Here is a 21,465-nt window from a genome sequence, read left to right on the forward strand (position 1 = left end):
ATTTTTGGTTTAAGTTCTTCAAGTCTAACCACAGGTATTAGCGAGACGTCTGGACAACAGGTAGCACAAGTAAAGCATGAGACAAACTTCCTGCAAAGGCCTCCAAGAGGTACCCTTCGTAGCCATTATTTCAACCCCATTATTTTAACTTCAGTGAACACACCCACAAATAATCACATTAAATTTCATGGAACACTTAGGCATTCCTTTTAATGTCTTTCCACTGCCAGGGCAAATTTCTACCCTCCCCAGTGCTAGGGAAAACTATCTTCCTCATCTTCAAAATGCCTTGGTGGCCCAGAAATAGTTTATGTCAACGCCCACTGACCTGCTGTGATCCGTCGCCGTTCACGATGTGAGGCATCATGGCTACCTCGCCGTTCAGCAACGGTGGCAGCTCCAGCGGAATTTGGTCGGTCATCATCATTGTGACGTACATTCATGGAGAATTTTCCTCAACGGGCTTCCTGCAAGAGAAGCATCAGTTAAATACCCTGGAAAAGCCATTTATACTTTAAAAGGTCACCTTCATCCAGGTGGATTTTGCCATTAAGGTAGCAGGAGACCTGCTTTTGTAACAGGATGCATATGGGAATCTGAGGCACTGAACGGAGGATTTTAACTGTTCGATCAAGAGCTTGGAAAGTCAACTTTCCATGCAAGACTTACAAAAGCCAACAAGCCAGACTTCTGCTCTTTCCCACAGTTATAACCCCCAGCCCTCATCACACAGCTGAAACAGGCAAGTTCTGAGACACCTGGAGCAAGATTTGCTTTCCTAAAAATCAGGATCCTGCTTGGTACCACAGCTCTTGGAACTGCATCATCCATGTGGTTAAAATGTCACATCAGTTTCACTCCACACCCACAGTTTAAAGCTAAACACCTTTGTTTTCTTTCTAGGGCGGTGCAAACATCAAGAACCACCACCTGTAACACAAGAGCAGGCACCCGATTTCCACTCGACCATGATGCAAAGGAGAAAGGATTTTGTTTGAACAGGAGGCACAGCACGTCCCCATGCTCCGAACCCCTCACGCGACACAGAGCACAACAGACTAGAATGGAGAGATCCCACTTACAAACTTCAAGAATCACACAGCACTTCCAGCACACACACACACACCCTTCACAGTCAGTGATGCCATACGTACGCACCACTGCAACCACGGGAAGACTGCTTTGTAAAAACAAGTTTAATCCAGCACTAAAACTACCACTGCACTGTTTTACGGGACAACAATCCAGTTCTTTAGTGGCCAAGATGGATGACCTAAATCACATCATATATCTCAAGTTCTGCATAAGAACTCCTAGGTAAAACCAACATGCAAACCCAGTGCTAATCACCTCCTATGCCAGAGAATCCCAAAATCCTCCTAAATAACTTCACATACATCACAAATTCACGTTAGGAAAACAAATACACTGTTAGGCAACTGCTGACAGCAAAGTAATCGGAGCACAAGACCACCAGAGCACAGAGAGGGAAGTTTTTGTCCAAGAGCAAGAGGGAAACCCCTGCTCGCAAGGAAAGAGTTGTGGGATGTTATATTTACAGGGAGCGCTTGACCACAGAGCCCTAAACTGGGAGCTGAATTCATCTGCTCCAGAGGGAACAAAGGGCTGGGCCAACCTCACTGGGGCTGGAGCTGCAGTTCCACCACCCCCATGCTGCTCTGCTCCAGGTCCTGCCAGAATTTAGATTTACTTTTTAAAAATACTGGTGTACATCTAAGTTAGGAATTGTACTGAAGCACGTTGTCTTCATTTTCATCAACCTCTTCCTCATAGCAGTTGTCACCTGCGGAGCAACACGATGATCAGAAACATCAGCCTGCCTGGGAGCTGGAACTCCTAGTGATTTCAAATCACTCCTGTGGGATTTCAAAGCAGTGGCAGTGCCCACATCTATCCTTTCACTCTTAGCACATGGGGCCCCTTCACATCTAAGTGGCACTGGAAGACTAAAAGCACATTGTTTTTCAGAAGATGTGCAAACTTAGCCCCATTTCCTCCAGCCATACATCTCAAGACCAAGATTTTAATTTAACTCTATCAAATTTAGCACAACTCTCACAGCTCTCTCCAATGTTCTCATCATGTGAAAACGCCACTTTTCTTCTCATCACTTCACTGAGACATAAACAGAGGCAATCTATTTTCATCCACCTTTAAAGGAAATCCTTCCTTTTATCTGAGACTCAATTACAGGACAGAAGTTCTTGGAAAACTTGAGACACAGCTGTCACGAGGATGGTACACCCACAGCCAGGTGTCAGGTCCCATCTCCTGCCTGCACCAACTGCTTTGTTCCAGGAGTGGTTTAGTCCTGCCAGCTCCGTCACCCTCAGCAGCCCACCCTGCACACACACCCACGGAGCAAGGACACTTGCTAAGCACTCCTGCAGCCCACGGGATCAGCTCTCTGATCCAGCATCATGCATCTACCAGTGACCAAAGCCTTCCTGGCTTAGTCATTCAAAGCTCTGACCCAAACATTACATGGTCTACAGCCCAGAAGCTTTGCTCAACACATTTTCCTCCTGAAGTTTTGCAATATTTGGAGCTTTTTCCTAAACTTTTGTGGGTTTTCATTACTTCACTGTCTGAGGTTTTCTTTTTGAGAGAAATCCGTGTCCACAACCAATATTCACAGGTGACAGGGCTTGGGGGGTAGAAGGGAAGGAGGGGAACAGCATGATTTTTGGGTTCGTTGGGGGGTGTTTTTTGGGGGGATGGGGGGGTAGGGGTAAGGGGAGGCAGGCTGCTTCTTTACAAATATGAGAAAAATATTAAAGCTAAAGGAAGGAAAATTTAGATTAGATATTAGGGGGAAGTTCTTTACAGAGAGAGTGGTGAGGGGCTGGAACAGGCTGCCCAGAGAGGTGGTGGATGCCCCGTCCCTGGAGGTATTCAAGGCCAGGTTGGATGGGGCCCTGGTCACCCTTTTGCCGATCCAGGCCTGGGGATTGGTGGCCCTGCCTGTGGCAGAGGGGTTGGAGCTCTGTGATCCTTGGTGTCCCTTCCAACTCAGACCATTCTGTGATTCTATGAAGAAGAGGAGTAGAACATGTGAGGTTTTCAACTAGTTTTTAGATGCTGGGGATTAAGAAAAGGATTGAGAAAGCCTAATACTGAACACCAGTGAGAACAACGGAGTTAGCAGCTTTCAATGGAGACAGGTTGGTTTAGCCAACTGTCAGTTGTACCATGAACTACACTGATTACACATGTAGTCACAGAGCTACAGTTTGTGTGTATATATACACATATATTCATATATATTAAAATTAATGCAATCTTCCCAGGAACTCCTTTAAACCCATGTAAAACAATACCCCCTCATCCCCAAGTAACTGACACGTTCCTCTAGTCTGAATGTAAAAGCCCCAGCTTTAACACAGCTTAACCGTCACGTCAATGCTATTTTCTTAAGGAAAAAAACCCCACACAAATTGTAGCTTGAAGCTACGTATTTTCCTAGTAATGTTTCCATTCCAGGCACAACAACCAATATGTTGACATTTATTTGCTACATGTCATTATTTAAAGTTTTACAGCTGCATTCCTTTCGCTTTATTAATGGTTTGTCACTACAGCCCTGTCTACACTTGCCTCACTTTAAAGGGGAAAAAAAATGGAAAGAAATAAGGGGGCCATCCTTTATTTGTCAGGTCTGGTCCAAGCTGGCCAGTGGTAATGCCAGCAGCAGGGCTGGCCATAAAGCACAACTGGCCACAGGCGTTTTTGGTTTTAGTGGTATTTCTCATAGATGTTCTCCATGCGGAGTTAGATGAGATGGGGTTAAAACATCTACTGCAAGACTGGCAGACTTCACACCCAAGTCAAAACCTTTGGAAAGGGCTTCGCACGCTCTCACAGCTTGTTTGCTCATCCATCCTACTTGAAACACATTTATGCACTGTGCATTCACAGCCCTGCTAAATCTGGCGTTCCCCCTACGGGGGATGCTCCTACAAGCAAATGTGATTAATACAAAGGTGGTGAGGTCTGAGTACAAGTACTTTCTTTTCCCTATAAACTGGGGAACATCGTTTAAAGAAACCACCAGACAAGGACTCAAAGAGCCAGGTCACATTTCAGGATATGAGAACTCTTCCTTCGCTAAAATATGAACTGCCAAATCCTAACCCGCAGCTCTTTTTTTTCAGGTCCTAACTCAAAATTTGGGGTTTTGTCTACAAAGCTGACTATATTTAAATTTAAAAGAGATATTTCCTGCGTGTCTACATTCCCCAGGTTTGGCTAGGACTGACCACAGTAACGCCAACACAGAGCTAGAGACTGCATCTCCTTGCCTAGCTACCTCTAGGAATTCGGGAAATCGCAGCTTCCCATCTTGCTGAAGGGCAAGGAAAAAGAAATAACCATCCAAGCCTGATGTTTGTCTCCCCAAACCAAACTTCCAAACCTTTTGATGTCTGCAAGTTACTGCTACAAACAGTTTTCAATTCAGTACCTCAGTCTTCTACTGATCACAGACTCCATTTCCTTAAATTAATTCAATATGGGAATTAGTAATAGATAGATTAGTTGCACATGGCACCAGAGAGTTACATTTTGTTCTTCTGTGTGTTTTAATTTTCTATCTAAAAACCAATGTCCATGTATGGTGAATTAATATTACCCACCAGATTACATCAGAGTTCTCCTGAAATTCCAAAAGCAGTGCGAACCACATCAAGATACCGAAGTCCTATTTTTCCTAGAAAGTTTTACCCACACTATGAACGGGGGCATAAGCCAAGAACATTTTTCTTTTTGTGATTTCCCCCCCACCCCCTTTACCTTCTGTCTTTTTCAAAGCTGAAGAACCTCTTCCAGCTACAGCAAACTCAGAGAGCCTGGCAAAAGCAAACAGAGTTCTGAATATTCAAGTCCTGTGACTGCTCTCTGCAAAGGCAGAATTTTTTTTACTTCCCCACAGCAGACCATGAAACCTCACTGAACACAGTGTCCTGCTTTTTTATCGGAAGCATCTGGAGTTACAGCGGTAGCACTACAAAGATGACAGGTGGCTTTCTGATACCCAGCAGCACCACATGTCCTGGCTTATTTAACACAGCAAAAATCCAGCATGAAATGCCCATCCACACGTGTGCGGTGCTTACTTAGGGTTAGAAAAAAGCATACTGCACAAAGAGTAAGATACTACACCACCTTCCATCCCAGTGTTGCTACAGAAAATAACTGAAACACATATAGCTAAGGACTTGAAGAGGAAGAACTTTCTTTTTCCAGCTTAAAAGAAACACACCACCTCCCCCCCTTACAATTTCAACATGATGAAGATCACGCACAGGCCCAAACACTGCAAAACTCTAGTTTTTCTGCAAGACTTGGCCTTAAGCATGATTCCCCCTCCCTAGTAGTGTTCAAAGTCAGGCTGGATGGGGCTTTGGGCAACACGGGCTAGTAGAGGGTGTCCCTGCCCATGGCAGAGAGTGGGACTGACAGGCCTTGAGATCCCTTCCAACCCAAACCCACGTCTGGGATTTTATGATGAGAGTTTGCCCATGGCCCAGCCACCTCCTGAGCCAGCTATGGCCACAGGCCCTCCTGGCTGCCAGCCACATCACTCAACAGAACCATCCATTTCTCAAACTGCTTCCCATGGGATTGAGCTCAAACACTATTCAGCAGTGGCAACTATCCGAAAAAGCCAGAGGCCCACTCTTGCTCAACTTTCCCCTCCTATCAGGATAAATGTCTAACTGTCATCGTCAGGAATCATAAACTACCCTACCTTTACGATAAACCCTAGAAATTACACAGTATTGTACATATGGTACATGTGTCCAGTCCCCAGTTCAGAACATTAACCCAAGGCATTCCTTGTAAAGACTCTCAGACATGGAGAGTGGTTTTAAAGATGACAGAATCTATTAACCCCCCCAAAACCCAAATGGCTTTCTTGAAACATAAATTTTCTCAGGCAGTTCTTCACAATAACAAAACAGATCCCACTGAAGTTAGAGAGGAGAGGCTTGTGTCAGAACCATGTATTTTACCTTTTTTTTTTTTAATATCAGGTTATGCAGTCTAATATGACCTCCTTTCGATCATTTTATATATCTATATATATTTTACATAAGCCCCTTTCCTATCATTCCGCATGTAGTAAGTCACCTTCTCCAATGAGTGCAACAACTGCTGTGCAAGAGAAGTAATCAAATCCATCAGGAACTTCCTTAGTAGTTTATACAACGATGGGAAAAGCAACTTCAGGTGTGACAACAGAAGTCTAAGTCTTTTGCTGATATAATGCATCTAATGACCAGAAGTCAATTAAAATGTGACTGTTTGTCCTCCCTACCAGTTGTTTCCCCTGGCTTGTCCTGAGGTAAACCCGGTTCTATAGCAAGGACATTCAGAAATTGGCGGTTCTTTAACCACAGAAAGCACCCATGTGTGGTATCTGAACTGCATCCTCCAAACCACATCCTAGTAACACAACCAGCCCCAAGCCCTCTACCATCATCTGCACAGTTAGTTTGCACGTAGACAGGTTTCCCTGTCTACTGCAATACACTGACCTTCAGATACTTAAGTTGTTATAACCGAGGCCAGAGGAAGTTAAGAGTCACTTCAAGTGGTTTGCCACGTATGTAGAGAGTCATGTCCTCTCATGTAGCTCATGCCCACTTAGCACCACTGAGAAGTCAAACGCAGCTTTAGAAACACAGGCCCTGAAAATACACAAGTATTTCTAGAAGCAGCCTCACTTCTGGAAAGAAACAGTGAAAAGCAATGAAAATAAGAAAATCCTCCTGCATCTGCAGCAGTCATTACCTGCAGCACATGTTATTCTTCTTCCATAAAAAGAAATATTCTTGGAACCATCTGCTCTTTTCTAGGCATTTGGATGTGGAATTGAAGAACCATAACAAAGTCTGGTATGTCAAATCATGTCACTGCTGATCATTACACAATTGAAGAAATGGGTGCTTTTTCCAAGAGATATTTTGAACGAACTCCAAAATAACAAGTGGAAAAAAATAACTAGGAAAAAAACCTGCTAGTATGTACAAATGGAGTATGTATACACACCCCATATACTGGTTTGTACATACTCAGACCCTGCAAATTTAAAATTAATACACAGCCTACTAAGCAGGTTTTGAACGCGAAGTCCTCCTTCTGCACATTACTGTTGATGCATGGAAGTGACCACAGAATCACAGGGGTTGGAAGGGACCTCGAGAGATCATCGGGTCCAAACCCCCCTGCCAAAGCAGCTCCCCAGCTCATATTGCACAGGTCGGCGTCCAGACAGGTCTTGAACATCTCCAGAAACGGAGACTCAACAAGCCCCAGGCAGCTTATTCCAGTCCTCCCTCACCCTCACTGGGTAAGTTCTTCCCCATGTTGGTGTGGAACTTCCTATGCTCCAACTTGCAGCCACTGCCCCTTGTCCTGTCTCCACAGAGCACTGAAAAGGGGCTGGCCAATTCCCCCTGCATCCCATCTTTCAGATATTGATAAACATTAATAAGGTCCCTCCTTAGTCTTCTCTTCTCCAGCTGAACAGTCCGAGCTCACTCAGTCTTTCCTCATAGGGGAGATGCTCCAGGCCCAAGTGATGATACACACCTTCCCATTTTCCTGGTGTATTTTCTACCATGCACGTTGAAATTTAAGATGAATTAAAACACATAACAATTATATTTTCAAGGAAGAGCAGAGCAGTAAACATAGCTGCTCGCAAGAGACTCCTGCCATGGCTTGCCACTTGATTTCAAAAAGGAGTGGTAGTAATTGCTCATGTAGAAAAGCCTCTTGAGACATGAGCAGTACCTGGAGGTATGCGCACAGATGGTTGGTCAAGGCACAAACAGTCTGGAATTTGTCTTGTCTGATGTGCGTTCATTAGTTTAGTTAAATCACATCCGTCTGAAGAGCAGCTGAAACCTGAAAGCATTCCTTCCCAGTTTAATTACAAACAAGGTAGATTAATTTGAAAGCATCCAAACAGGCGGGCTCCTTCAGAGCAATTTGAGAAATACACGTGATCTTAGAAATCTGTTATGACAAAAGAAAGCAAATTAGAGGGGACTGCATACCTACAGAGCTCACTGACATTCTGTGAGGAGGTTGCAAAGTGCCTGCTGCTTGCTCTCTGTGCCATTGCACAGACAGCAAGGCCACCAGGAGCTGGATCCTATCTCCAGCGAGCTGAAAAACATAAACATCCTCTCAAAATTTAACCACTGCAATTAATCGGTGGGTTTATTCCCCTCTGGTTTGTTTTTGTTTTAAATTAAAAAAGCCATTTCCATGGCATGCTTCATTCCTAAAACCAGACTTATCAGTAGTATTCAGCTCTACAGGGGATCAAGGAAAGTTAACAGCATTATTCCCCCACACTGGTGTGAATTATTAAAGCAGCCATCCAGACAGCAATAAGAGGTTTTTCAACAGTTTGCCTTTCTTTAGGCTGATAATTTGACCTCATTTTTGTAAGATGTGAAACTCCATTATTTTAAAGAACAGTTTTACGCTGCAGCCAGCTCCAGATCTCTCATAGGAAACGTTTGCTACTTAGGAACAGGCAAACTAATATAACAAAACCAAACCAACAAACAATGAAACAGAATAACAAGTAACTCCAAACACACACCAGAACCCAGCACAGGGAACAGGAGATCAGGTCAAACAGCATCAGGCAGGAGTACCTTGCTTCACAAGTACAACTAATCAGCATATAATAGCTCTGATGAAATGCCAGAATCAAGCAAGCTGGTGCACAAAGGAGGCTTTTACCAAAGGAAAACTTCACTGGTTGGCTTTTTCCCCTGGTTTTCCAGAGGTGAATCTTGTGAAGACTTGTGGAGGAAAAGCCAGCCCACCTCCCTCACACACGTGCCCCGAAGGCAGTCGTATTTGGGTGAAAACCTAATGGCACTAGATGTAAAGGAATAAATACACCAGAGGTGAAGGCTCCGAAAATTTTATTGAGCTTCTATTAGCTACAGGGGAGCAGAAAGCCCCAGGCAGACGGGCTAATCCAACGGCTCCGCAGTATTCCCACTTCGGCAAATAGCTTTACAGCAGCGAATTCATCTGCTGCTCTAACATCACTCCTAAGCCACGCACACACTCCGCAGTCACAGCCTACAGCAGGCGACCCAGAGACAAGATCCATACGCAGCTCACTCTCACCATTTGGGATTTTCTGCGCTTTTTCTTCAAGCTAAAAAATTAAGCCAGTCATTTTTTGGCTATTTATAACTCTTCCCTCCTTCCAAGCCTTCACAGCTTTCTTTACTTGCCTGCCTCCATATTAATCACAACAGAAAAAGGGGGCTCACAAGGGATACACTGCAGAAACAGCAGTTTTCAGGCACAGGAGTCTCACAGTGTTTCACAGCAACAGGCTGAGGTTAACTCTTCTTGCACAGCAGCAGCCAAGTATTTTTCTTCCACACTTTCTATTTTTTGGGGTTGTATTTTTTTTTTTTTACATTTTTCACGTGAACATTTATATTTAAAAGATGTGTAATTATAAAATTTGTCGTGGCACAACTTGCTTTAAATAGCAGCTACTTTTAACTCCAATGGAAGTAATGTACGCAATTCCAAAAATACAAGCAGCAATCAACACTGCAAACTGCTTCCCCTCCTCATCTACCCTCACAAGCACATTCGATGAGGAGAGTTCTGGGTGCTGATCGATACACCACCAACTGCACCCAGCATCTCTGTGCAGTCCTAAAAGACCACAAAAGCCACATCCAATGGGATTCCTGCAAAGCAAGGACCTTTCCCATGCACCAACATCCTCCACTGCTCACCAAGAGAGAACAGAGCTCTTCCAGCTGCAGTTCCTCTGCATGTCAGCAAGGAGAGGAGGATGGCAGTGCCCAGACAGCTCTGCATCCCAGCCAGACAGCTCTCCATCCCCCAGCGCAAACCGGTCCCCTAAGGGCAAAGAGATATTTCGTGGGACAGAGACAACATCACATGTTTCCTAATTAAATTATAATCCTCCTCGGGTTCTCTGCACTCTGTATCGCCTCTGACAAAAGCAATTTGTAAATGAAATTCACATCACAAAGGACAGTCAAGGAAGCTTAAACACAACTACCAAGTTATTCCAGCTATCTGCCTGAGGAGGAACAAACCCCTTCCAACCCAGGCCTACACCTGCCTACAGTTCCAGCCCCGATCCTGCAGACATTTGTGCTGCTTATATCTTTATGCACTCCTTAAAGTCTTATGAGTGGTGTGTGCCTAGGTATTGAGGTCCCCGACCAGGGCTGTGACCCTGTGCACATGCCCAGGGACACACACAAAGAGAATTTCTCACACAAAGGTGCAAGTCAGATAAGGGGTGTGCTTCATGTTTGCTTTCTTCCTCCATTTAATAGCCCAGGTATTAATCATGGTTAGAAGTTGATAAGCACAGCATTTGGTGATAAATACCCTCCCCTTCTATTCTGCTCTCTCAAATAATATGTCTGCAATAATAGCACAAAGACCTTGATTATCTCTTCTAGAGTTCCTGTGCAGCAGAGAATCTACTGAAATCAATGGGGTGAGTTTTTTTAGCACTGAACTATGAAGGAAGGAGGAGAAAAAAAGAAAAAAAAAAAAGAGTATCTATCCTATCAACCTGTGGCACTTGAAACGCATGCATACCAAATTCCTCTTACTACAAGGTTTCAGCACACCTTTGTGCATAGCAAACCTTTCTGCTGTCACCATTCACCGCTAACCTGACTCCCGGCTGACGCTGAACTAACAAAGTAGCTCATTGTGTTCTTGTGGGAAACCGCTCTGCAGAGATCTCCCATTCAGCCCTGGGACTGAAGAACAGGCGTTCACACGGAGCGGCCGCTGCAAGGGAGCACCTCTGCATGACTGCTGGACAAGTTTCTCATGTAGGAGGAAAGTTGAACTCATTGTCATCATCGTGCTCACAGCATCTCAGTGCCTGAACTGCACGATTAACCAAAAAAACCCCATCCTGACCCAAAAACTACCACCCAAACCTACCACCTAAACCCCATCACTCTAGAAGTTTTCAGCATCAGAGGGAAACATTCATTTAAAGTTTTGCTTCACCATCCCTCAGTTTCACACAGAGTAAGATCTCCAGGAGTTACTTTGCTTTCCTGAGCTGCCTTGTGAAAATGAACACAGAACACTACACAAGGTTTATCTTAATTTGATAGACAGGAGTTGATAGAAAACACACAACCAAACACCAACCCAAAATCCACAAACACAAAGGGAACCACGCACACAAGATCATCAAATCTTTACTACTTTTTCATCTGGATATTTCTGGTACCCAGCACCTTGCAGGAAAGGAGCCTCTCCTATCCCAGGTACCTGTTTTTTACTTCCACTGATTAATAAAGCATTATGGAACTGAATCTTTTGATGCAGCAAAGTACTAGGAGGGGTTGGTCTGTTTTCTTTACAGTGGGAAGACTCAGGGTCTCTATTTACCTAGACAAAAAATCCTGAATCTCCATCCTGGTGAATTTGCCAGCCGATGCAGCTGTCAGTCTCAGTTACGCATCAAATGATTTAAAAGGAAAAACCTCAGGACTTTGTTACCTGTCTGAAATGGGACACAGTTTATAACACAGACTGGAGGATAAATTAAGTGCTGTTGATGCAGCAGGAGATGGTCCAGTGGGGTTACCAGCATTGAGGTTGTCCGGATCCAATTTAATCCTGAACCCTCACCCTTCGAACTAATTTAGCTCCTGCTCTCTGCCAACTCATTCAGGCAATGGAAGGCTGAGAGTTATTCTCAACAGAAATAAATTGGTATTGTTCTTCAATAATAAGCTATGCAATGAAGTACTGGACAACTTGCATAATGAAATGGGAAGCCAACATTACTTTTAATAAAGTACACCAAAGCCAGCAGTGCTGGTTGAATGGCAGCCACAAGGCATGGCGCCAGGCAGGGAGATGCTCTGCTCTCCTCTCCGCCTGCCCTGGGTGCAGTCAAGAGGCAACAGCCCCAACCCTGTGACTCCTAGATATAGGAGTTACTCATTAATAAGTTGTGAGTCTTTGTTAATTGAAGTTTCCTAATGTTTCACCCACTGACTCCAACCCTACAGCTTTCAGCGTTAGCAGAACACGGAGAGGTAGCTGCAGTACTGGAAGGTTCCTAACACACCTTGCCCTTCAGAAATTTTTCATCATGTGAAAAATAATTAGATTGATACGAATTCCCCTAGATCCCAGAACAAGCTGCACACCCCTTCCAGTTCACAGCACATTGCTAACCAGGCTCCAGTGGGAATAACCCCAAAAGGGTGAATCTGAATGCAACCCATCACTTTTAGCTCTCTGGGGTTTTTAATTACAAAGCAACATCCAAAATATCCTGTGGTACTGCTTTTAGTTTGAAAAAGGAGAAAACACTACAGCAGCTTGCTGTTAGCATGAGCTTAGGCCAAAAGGAAGGAAAATAGAGGGGAAAAAAAAAGGGTGAAATGAAGCAGGAAAACAACGTGTTCTTACTCTAGGTCTGCAGATAGACAGCCCAAGTTTGCCATTTCCTAAAATCTTGGAGGACATAGCTGCGTCCATCCAAGGGTACATAGCCTCCATTTAGCATAAGACAGTTAAGCATGAGACATTCAGCACAGGACATTAACCTGCAGGCTCCCATTCCAAATTAGTCTTCATGGGAGGCAGCAGCTCGGGTGGTTTATGAGACACTGCAGAACAAGGGGGCAATGCTGCTGGGTGCTGGAGACAAGCCCTCATGCACTAGGAAGCTCACCCAACTCTGAAGAAGTAAGTTTTAAAAAATAAAGAATGATTAAGCAGATTCAGACAGCAACACAGAAGTCTTTGGGGAGAGTCAAGAGGCACATACACAAGATGGTAATAAGAAACACAATTTGAACAAGGTGAAGGAAGGTAAATTCCTCCCCAGTATTAATCTTTAATGCAAACTTATAACTTAATCAAAAAGGGCACAGTTGTACTTCTTTTGTGTTTGCCTATTGATACAATCACACTCAGCTCCACTGAAGTTAATTAAACCCTTGAAACTAAAGTTAGCTTTCCACATCCTTTAAATGACACAATTCTAGTCAAGCAAAAAACTTAAACAGACAAGCAGCAGAGAGCAAGCCAACTTTCAAGCTTCATGCAACATGTAACTGCAGCTTCATTTTCCCTTGTTACAGACAGAGACATTAATTTCCATAGCTGAATATCAAACTTCAAAGGTGAGAGAGCCTGGAGTCAATATCTGAATACATTTAAGAAACCCCCCAGAAAGGAAGTTGCAGTACCCCATGGAGGTCAAGCATGAGAAGGTTGGTCTTACTGAACGTCAGTGGGTTTTTGATGGAGAGGGAGAAAAGTCTCTGACTTAATGTAAGCACACTTATTTCTGCTCTGTAAGGGAGATTCCCTCCCTCTCCCTGGCTCCCTAACAGCATCCCCAGCCCCATGGATGCAACACACTTCCAGAGAAACAGCAGGAAACCATAAACTTCCCGGTCTGCCTGTTGCAGACAGCACACTGCTGTCAAGCCCCTTGCTGAGAGCCCTTCCAGCCCAAAACACTACCACAGGCTGTTTACTCTGTTTGTCCTGGGACCATCTCACACCAACACATGTGGCCATGATGAACAGGGATGAGTCTTGCATGGGCTGAGCATGGGAACAGGGACATGCACACGGCCGTGCAGTGGGATTCCCCATCCAATCCCCAAGCCATGCCACTGCAAATCAGTACCACTGACTCCATCCAAAACCTCTTCTCCCTCTCTGCTCTGCTGATACACAGAAGGAACACGTTTGCTTCCCAGTTTGGCATAACCTGCTCACTACTTACAAACACAGGGCCGATCCATTGTAGGAGCCTCAGAGTAACTAGCTTTAAGAATGCAAAAATAAACTCATTGCTGGCAATGCAAAGTTTACCTTCAGGTCCTTTTCAAGAAAGTAATTTTGGCTTTTATGATGGCTAACGCTTATCTACCCAGTGATAAATCTCTAGCAACAACCATTCACAGCACTTCAGTTTTCTGGAAAGAAGCATTGAAAAACAAACCCTCCAAACACACATTATTCCAAAACTATTTCACTTGTCATTTCTAGCTGGAATTCAAAACTTTGATTATTTGGGAAAGGCAAATTAAAATAAATAGCTTTGCATCTTAAAAAGCTGCAAATCTGAACCTCAAGAAATGGACTTTGACTTGGTTTGCATATAGGGTGGGGAACGTGACCTTCAAAAAGGCAAGCAGTATCAGAGGGTGGGGAGAAGGTACAAATAACACTGAATTCACAGTATTCCAACAAACAGATGGGAACAAAACACACCAGTCACACAAACGTTAGACAATCCAACTAGCTGTGTCCAAACTAGAAAAAGACTGAATATATAAAAAAGGCTAATTCTTAAGAGTTTGTTTTCTTCAGTATCTTGTATAAATATAAACCACTTCACTCCCCAGTGTAGCCTGAGAACCTTCAGTATTCAGCATATCCTTGACACACACCTCACTTTGCTAATTGCAAGAGAAATTCACACAAATCCTGGCAGAGCAAAGAATGCTACACTGCATTTCATGTCCCTACAGAATTAAATCCACATCAAATACGGCAATATAGTATTTATATATAAAAATAAATTTTAAAAATTAAAAAAGGGGCTGATGGCATTTTATCTCTAACAGCAGAAGCTTCAGAACATCAGCCCAACCTGGGACAGCCTGCAGTTGGGCAGACCGCTGGACAGTACCAGCACAGGGAAAGCCTTCCCAGGGAAATTCAGGTGTGATCCATTTTACCTGAATGACACAAGCAACGTGTGACCCAACAGGATTCCGTGCCACTGCTTGCACACCCCAGGCAGCACTATCAAGGCACACTTACTTTGTGGCAATCAGCTGGAACACCCCAAGTATGACACGATCTCAATTCTTTAGTACTCGCTTTGTAACCAGACCAGGTGTGTTTTGGCAGCGCACAGCAGAGCAGAGCCCATACAGACACCCACCTTAGCACCACAATGCACAGTTAAACAGTGATGAAATCTGACCCATTAACCCCAGCTGTTCGTCCAGCAGAAAGTTCCAGAGGTCTCAAGATGCTCAAGCAGACTGCATTGCTTTCTAATTTCTAGGGGGAGGGTACATCTTTCCCCATCATTTGACATGTTAATAGTCTGGTTTAAAATCACAGTCGTAACTCCAGGATGGTACAGAAAGGCAGCCTGGGTGTTCAGGGTTGTTTCAACCTGCTGACGGGTCTGTAAGCAATGGAGCGTGCTGCAGGGAAACCCCACAATACCAGACAGCTGTTCAGCTTCTCATCCTCCTCCTGATGCTCACTACGGAAATTCCCTCATCCTTAATGAATTCAACTAATTTTTTCCATTGCCTCAGACAAAACTTCAGCCCTAAGTTTTTTCTCTGCTCTTGTTCTGCATTCCTGGGCATGGCTGCATTAAGCCCTGTTATGAATAATCTACACTACAGATTGCTGGGCAATCCCTACCATCCCATAGGTGCCAGGGATACCTTACACTTCATAAAGCAACTGCCTAGAGCATAGCATACATAACTGAATGCTACAGCTCTACAAAGAGAAGCAATCAGTTTTAAACACTCAGAAATTAGTACTATGAAATTCAGCACCATTACCAGCCACTTCACCCTCAGTGCCTTCCCTGTTCACATGCAGAAGATTGATTATCTTTTCAACACGAAGTTCAATCTGCTACAACTTGAGTCTTAAAATTTGTAGCCGAAGAGCCGGTGGATGCTCTGATTATCCTCCCTCTCATCCATATACATTAGCAGTACGCAAATGAATGAGATAGTCATTCTCACCTAAATTGAGCAGCCTATAATATGTTTATTGTTAAGAACACGCTGAGGCACATTAGTCCCAAAGGCTTTTTTGAAAACTACTTGAATTTATTATATTAATTGTTACTATTATTTTCCTTCTTGTGACAAACACGAGTGGGCTGAGCCTCCTGTCTAAAACACAGAGAAGTACTTATGCTAATGACAAACAGAGAAAGCAGCAGCACCATCACCAGCTGCGTTCTGCTGAGAGCATCACTGGGTTGTAAAAGGATTAAGAATTCCTGAAGATTAACAGAAAACTGATCAAAAATGCCTAGGCATGGCGGTATCCAGCAGCAGAGCTACTTAACTGGTAAGCCAACAGACTTTCTAGACCAGCTAACAGACTGGAAACCCACCCTCAGAAGCCATCCTTCTCTCCCTAGGGAGGGTCGCTCTGGGAAAAACATGACGTGCAGTTTAACGTTATATACCAGCTGTCAGACCTAGAACTGACACTCTAACAGGGACCTACATCTGTCATCAAGTTCCCTACCACTGCGAAGCTGGTAATGGAGAGCTAAAGCAAGTGAGCTCCTTATCCCAAATAGAAACAGGTGTGGCAGACAAAGGAATAAAGCCTTTGGTTTAGGCTTTGTGTTAGTGTCACGCATAGCTAAACATAAGGTAGAGGTCACAAAGATTTATTTTCTTTCAAACCATATCTGAAAAAAACCCTAATCAGCAGCAAGAAGGTAGAAAGGTAGAGAGGAGGGGCATCAAATTCACTGCTGGATCCAAACTTTCAGCATTTCGAGGCACGCTAGTGGCCCCAAAACCAAAGTAAGAGTGGGCCCTGCTTCACACAATAGACTCCAGCCACTGTTTTTCAGTACAATAAATCTGATTACTACTTCTATAGTTTACCTTGGCAGCTGTATCTCCTGTAGTCTACATGCAGGGTCTTTGTCTCCCTGTATCTAATAACAGAGGTTTGCAATGATCACATAAGTCATGAGATATGCACCCCAATATATACATATTAATCTACATAACAGGCATAATCACCTTCATTTACCTTAAGAACATTAGAACGTTTCAACCACATTCAGAAATAAGCGAGTTCAAAGAATTGTTAAGACTAGAAAGAAAAGTGATGAAGAAAAAAAAAAATCTCAATTTCTCCCTCTCGTTTTCCTGGATTTAACCTCCTACAAAAACCTGGCAGGGTGTTCTTCAGCTGTAAAGCCCAGCTTGCCTCTATCCCAAAGCCTTACACATGCTCGCTTCGAGCGCACGGTGTGCCGGGGAACGCAGCTCCTGCCACTACCGCATAGCAAAGATTCCAGATCATTTCTGCACCACGACTAAAACCTCATCAACTTGGATTTCTGTTACAACACGTTACTCCAGCCTCAAAAAAGGGCAATCTCAGGGTGGTTAAGTTCAGCGCTGTTGCTCTTGGGTGCTGAGGATGCAGAGAAAATGGGTTAAGAGGTTAAAAATACACACTGTAATCCTTATACTTCCAAAAAACAAAGTCCAGCTATAAACCCTAAGAATGCCACACTCCTACCAAATTTAGTAGCATAATGGAGAGAGAAACGAAGGTGCTTCGTTAACACCTCACCTCTTCATTACACTGGTATCCTTCCGTAAGTTTCACTAAATTTCCAAATGCATGTTCCTAACCTAGAGATCTATTTACAGGCAAAAGAATCGTTTATGAAAATATTTGTTGCTAGAAACAGACACACACACAAAAACACCCAAACACAAAAGTACAAAAAGATGGTAAACAACAAGTTCTCATTGTATTTAGTAGCTGCTGGACTTTGTTAGAAGCAGCTACCCCAGAACAGGCAGCCACATTCATGAGATGGAGTGAATTCTATCTGAAGTTTACAGAAGGAAGCAAACACAAACAGTCTCACAAGGGTATTTTCATAGCAGGAAGCGACCAGCACTTCTCTGCCTCTCCGGTGGCTGCTCACCCCACAGCATGGCAAGCAAACCCGTCAGTCAATGGGAGAGCAGCAGTGGCAATGCTAAGCACACGTTACTTTCACTACAGGATTAATCAGATCACAAATCACCACTTAAATCCCGCTTTATGATTTAGCCATAAATGCAGACCATGCATTGGAGTCCAGTGGGAGTTGGCCTAGAGCAGTTTGCTGTCTGTCTGTCCCAGTCCCAAGGCTCAGCCCTCCTTGGAAGCAAACGCCTTTTTAATCACAATGTGCAAAACTCTTTTTTTAGAGGTTCTAATGGCCAAATGATGTACATTGCTGACAGTGATTAACACAAATCAGTGGCTATTCAATATGCAAATAGGCACGACTGTCCTTTACCACCACATATCTATATTCTTTTAGTTCTCCAAAGCTTTCCTCTTTCTTCCTTGAAGATGGGAAAACTAGAAACTTTTCATGTCCTGCAAAGAACAAGTTTCCCCTCCCCCTTCCATTTTGTGGACTTTCTGCCAATAATATTGTTGAAAAATAAATTCTTGTGGACAGGAAATATCCTGAGCAAAGGATATCCAGCTTTATGATACTTAAAATATTATGCATTCCTCCTTATCTGTCATTGCGCAGGCCAGTTGTCGGTGTGCGAGCGGGTACGTAATGCTTTCGGGAAGCCAGGAAGGGTCCCACACATCCCCTGCAGTGTTCACACCTTCAGATAAGCCACAGCTCCTTCAGATTTCCTTAAGATTTCCTCTTTCTCCATACTCAACTCCAGCAGTCCAAAGAGACTAGAGGCGGTGCAGCTTTCCAAGCAGCCCTGGCTATCAAGAGCACATCCCCTCCAACCTCCTGATAAGGTCCTCTCAAACACACCCACGACCCTCATCTTAATGGCCTTATCTGATGTAGATGGTTTGGCCTTTCAAGCAATCCCTTCATTTAATTTCCTCAACAACTGCACTCCAGAAAAGCAAACATCCTGCCCCGTTTCCAGAGCCAGATCCCAGTTGCAGCAGGAGAGAAGGAGGGACAAGCAGCACGGCTCCAGACCACACCAGGGACCTCGGCCACCCAAACTCATTGGGGAGCCGGTTCGTTCAATGGTCCAAAAGTTACAGCAATGGACACACGGTTGTAAACTAAAGTTCCTCTGTGGGATCTTCAAGCAGCTGCAGCCTCCGATGCCCAGCCCACCTCCACCATGGGCTCCCCAAGCAACAGCCTGCAGTCGAATAGAAGAGTATCGAACTGGGCTTTTGGGGCAACAGCAACTGTACAGAAGTCTTAAACTTTTAATGAAGGTGCCTAAATTACATCACATAGATATTAGGGGACAGTCATATGCTCTAACATATACTACACCACTCTTCCCTGCACGATCAGCTTCAAGCCCCAGTGAAACGATACCCAAGCCAATGATTCATGTCTAACATTTTCAGTAGTCACTAGCTTATGTTTCCTAACCAAAAGCAGACAAACCTTAAAAATCACTCATATTAAACTCAGGATTCAATCCCCTTAAGGCACTCTGACTCTTAAGGAGCTTGCTGTCTCCTCCTATGAGGAGCACAGCCAACATCCAAAGTTAAACGCAGAGGGGCAGTTGAGGTAAAGCCAAGGCTGCCATCTCCAGAACAAGGGCAGCTGTTCAGTTAAAGACAGAAAGCATTTCAAGAAAGAAAAGCAAAAGTTGTGGTAGCACAAAATTACAGCTGTGACACTTGGATCTTTTAAAAATACATTTTCCCTAAAGGTTTCCAAGTGCCCTTTGTTACTCTTCTAATAAACAGACATCCAAATCCAGCTTCTGTAGCAAAGAGTACATCCACCTTACATCTTTGCTAGTCTTTATTTCAGTCTCTTTTCTTTTTAAGAACTCACACTACTGCAGTATCACCAGAGACAATGTGCAGGGGGAGAAAGAGAGATACTTCATTCGTAGAAAACTTCAAAAAAAATTATCAGGTACCATTTTTAGAACCCCATAAAACACCCCACTTTTCAGAGTGTTTCAACACAGCTTTAACCAAAGGATGTACTCAATTTTAGTCAGTCACACTTAGGACATCTAACACACTTATGGCAACAAAGACCCATTACAAGCTAAGGTCCCCAAACACCGACACTTGTGTCCCTATAGCACACAGATTAATGCACACTCCCAACACCGCTGATTTATTGCAATGCTGAACTCAGCACCCAGCATCCACCACAACCCCCAGAGCTGCTGCCTGCTAGACACCTGAACAGGTAAGGATATTAGAGGGTATTTTATTAATACACTGCAGACATACAGATACAGTTCTGAACAGCTACACAGGACCAAAGACAGAAATCGCCACTTTAACAAGAGAAACTTCCTGCATCTCCTCTTGTGGTAAAGCACCCCTAAGGATATTTACCCAACTATGGCCACAGATCCAGCGTTTATAGAAGTATTCCCTTTGAAAAAGCAGCTCTACAGAAAGAGGGCTGTATCTTGTCTGAACACCAGATGCGTGTACCCACTCAGGCTTCGGTCAGCCCTGCAGCAAGAAGAATTATTACACTCATATTTTACAGCCACAGCATTATTTCTTTGATGTTCAATACCCACAATCACGATTTACTCCCATCACAGCTGCCCACTCACCTCGTGACAGCTCCCAGATGAAGCCAGCCTACTGGTTTCCAGGCAGAATTCACACCACCAGATTACACAACACCTTTGGGATCGCCCTGCTCTCCCACCACCAACCCTTCAAAGTCACCCAAATAGCGGGTCTGAACATTTAAAAGCCCAGATCAAGCTGTTCCCAGGGCGAGCACCTACGTTAGACATTGCCAACAAGCTTTGACTAGACTGCAGGAGTGAGGAAGAGAGTTTGGAGAGCACAGCAGCGTCTGCTCTGACACATCTGCCCACAGGGCACGCAGGGAAGACAGCCAGCAACATAAGCAGGGAAGTCTTTGTCCTTAGGTGACACTGAGGCAATCCACACACGCCAAAATTATTGTGCAATTAGTATGTTCTTAATTTTGTACCCTTAGAGAAGCTAAGTGAGTGTACGTAACCAACTGAAAATAAAGTAATGCGAAATAAAGCAACCCAAGTAACTAATTAGTTAGATGATGTCAAATGGAAGGAAAATGAGGCGTCTAATTATATACTATCAGTGAGATTGTACAACACAATGCAGACCTTCACAAAATATGCCACTTTCTAATTTAAGTTAAACAATCCAATTAAACAGCACTGACTGGTAACACCGAAGAGAAAAAAGTTAAGAAAGGAACACGGTGGTAAAACCTTTCTGGTGAGGTTCAATGGGATCTCTTCAGAGTTAACTGGCAAACTTGAACCAAATTCACAGGATTCAAAGCTTCCTCCAAGACGATTTTATACAACTAGAGACATGACACAAAACAAAGGGGTTTGAGTTTTCCTTCAATTTTCATAGAAATTGTGAACTCTCCTGTATCCTCAGCTTTTATTCTCAAAGGAGCATCTCCATCTCCAAAATTACTAAGCCTGTGGAGAAACTGGGTAGAGGCATATTAATTCATTAGGAAAAAGGTCTTCCAAAGCCTCCACCCCCATTTACTGCATCTCTCTGTCCCTCAAATGGTTCTCTAACACTATCAGCTATATTTTCAATCATGAATGTACAATCTACGCTCAAACCACTGAAGCTTAA

At 43.8% G+C, this 21,465-nt stretch overlaps 1 protein-coding gene across 1 annotated transcript in view; it reads right to left on the minus strand.

The window, feature by feature from the left end:
• Positions 1-21,465, minus strand: part of FNDC3B (fibronectin type III domain containing 3B) — a gene marked incomplete at its 3' end in the record, with an annotated part of 196,792 nt that overhangs the window by 156,551 nt on the left and 18,776 nt on the right. The window contains exon 2 of the mRNA XM_084267407.1: positions 329-467. Within this exon, the coding sequence (XP_084123533.1) occupies positions 329-439 (111 nt within the window). The 5' untranslated portion in view covers positions 440-467. The remainder of the gene's footprint in view (positions 1-328; positions 468-21,465) is intronic.

The sequence above is a fragment of the Gallinula chloropus genome (genome assembly GCF_964237585.1).
Source record: "Gallinula chloropus genome assembly, chromosome: 8".
Taxonomy (NCBI): Eukaryota; Metazoa; Chordata; class Aves; order Gruiformes; family Rallidae; genus Gallinula; species Gallinula chloropus.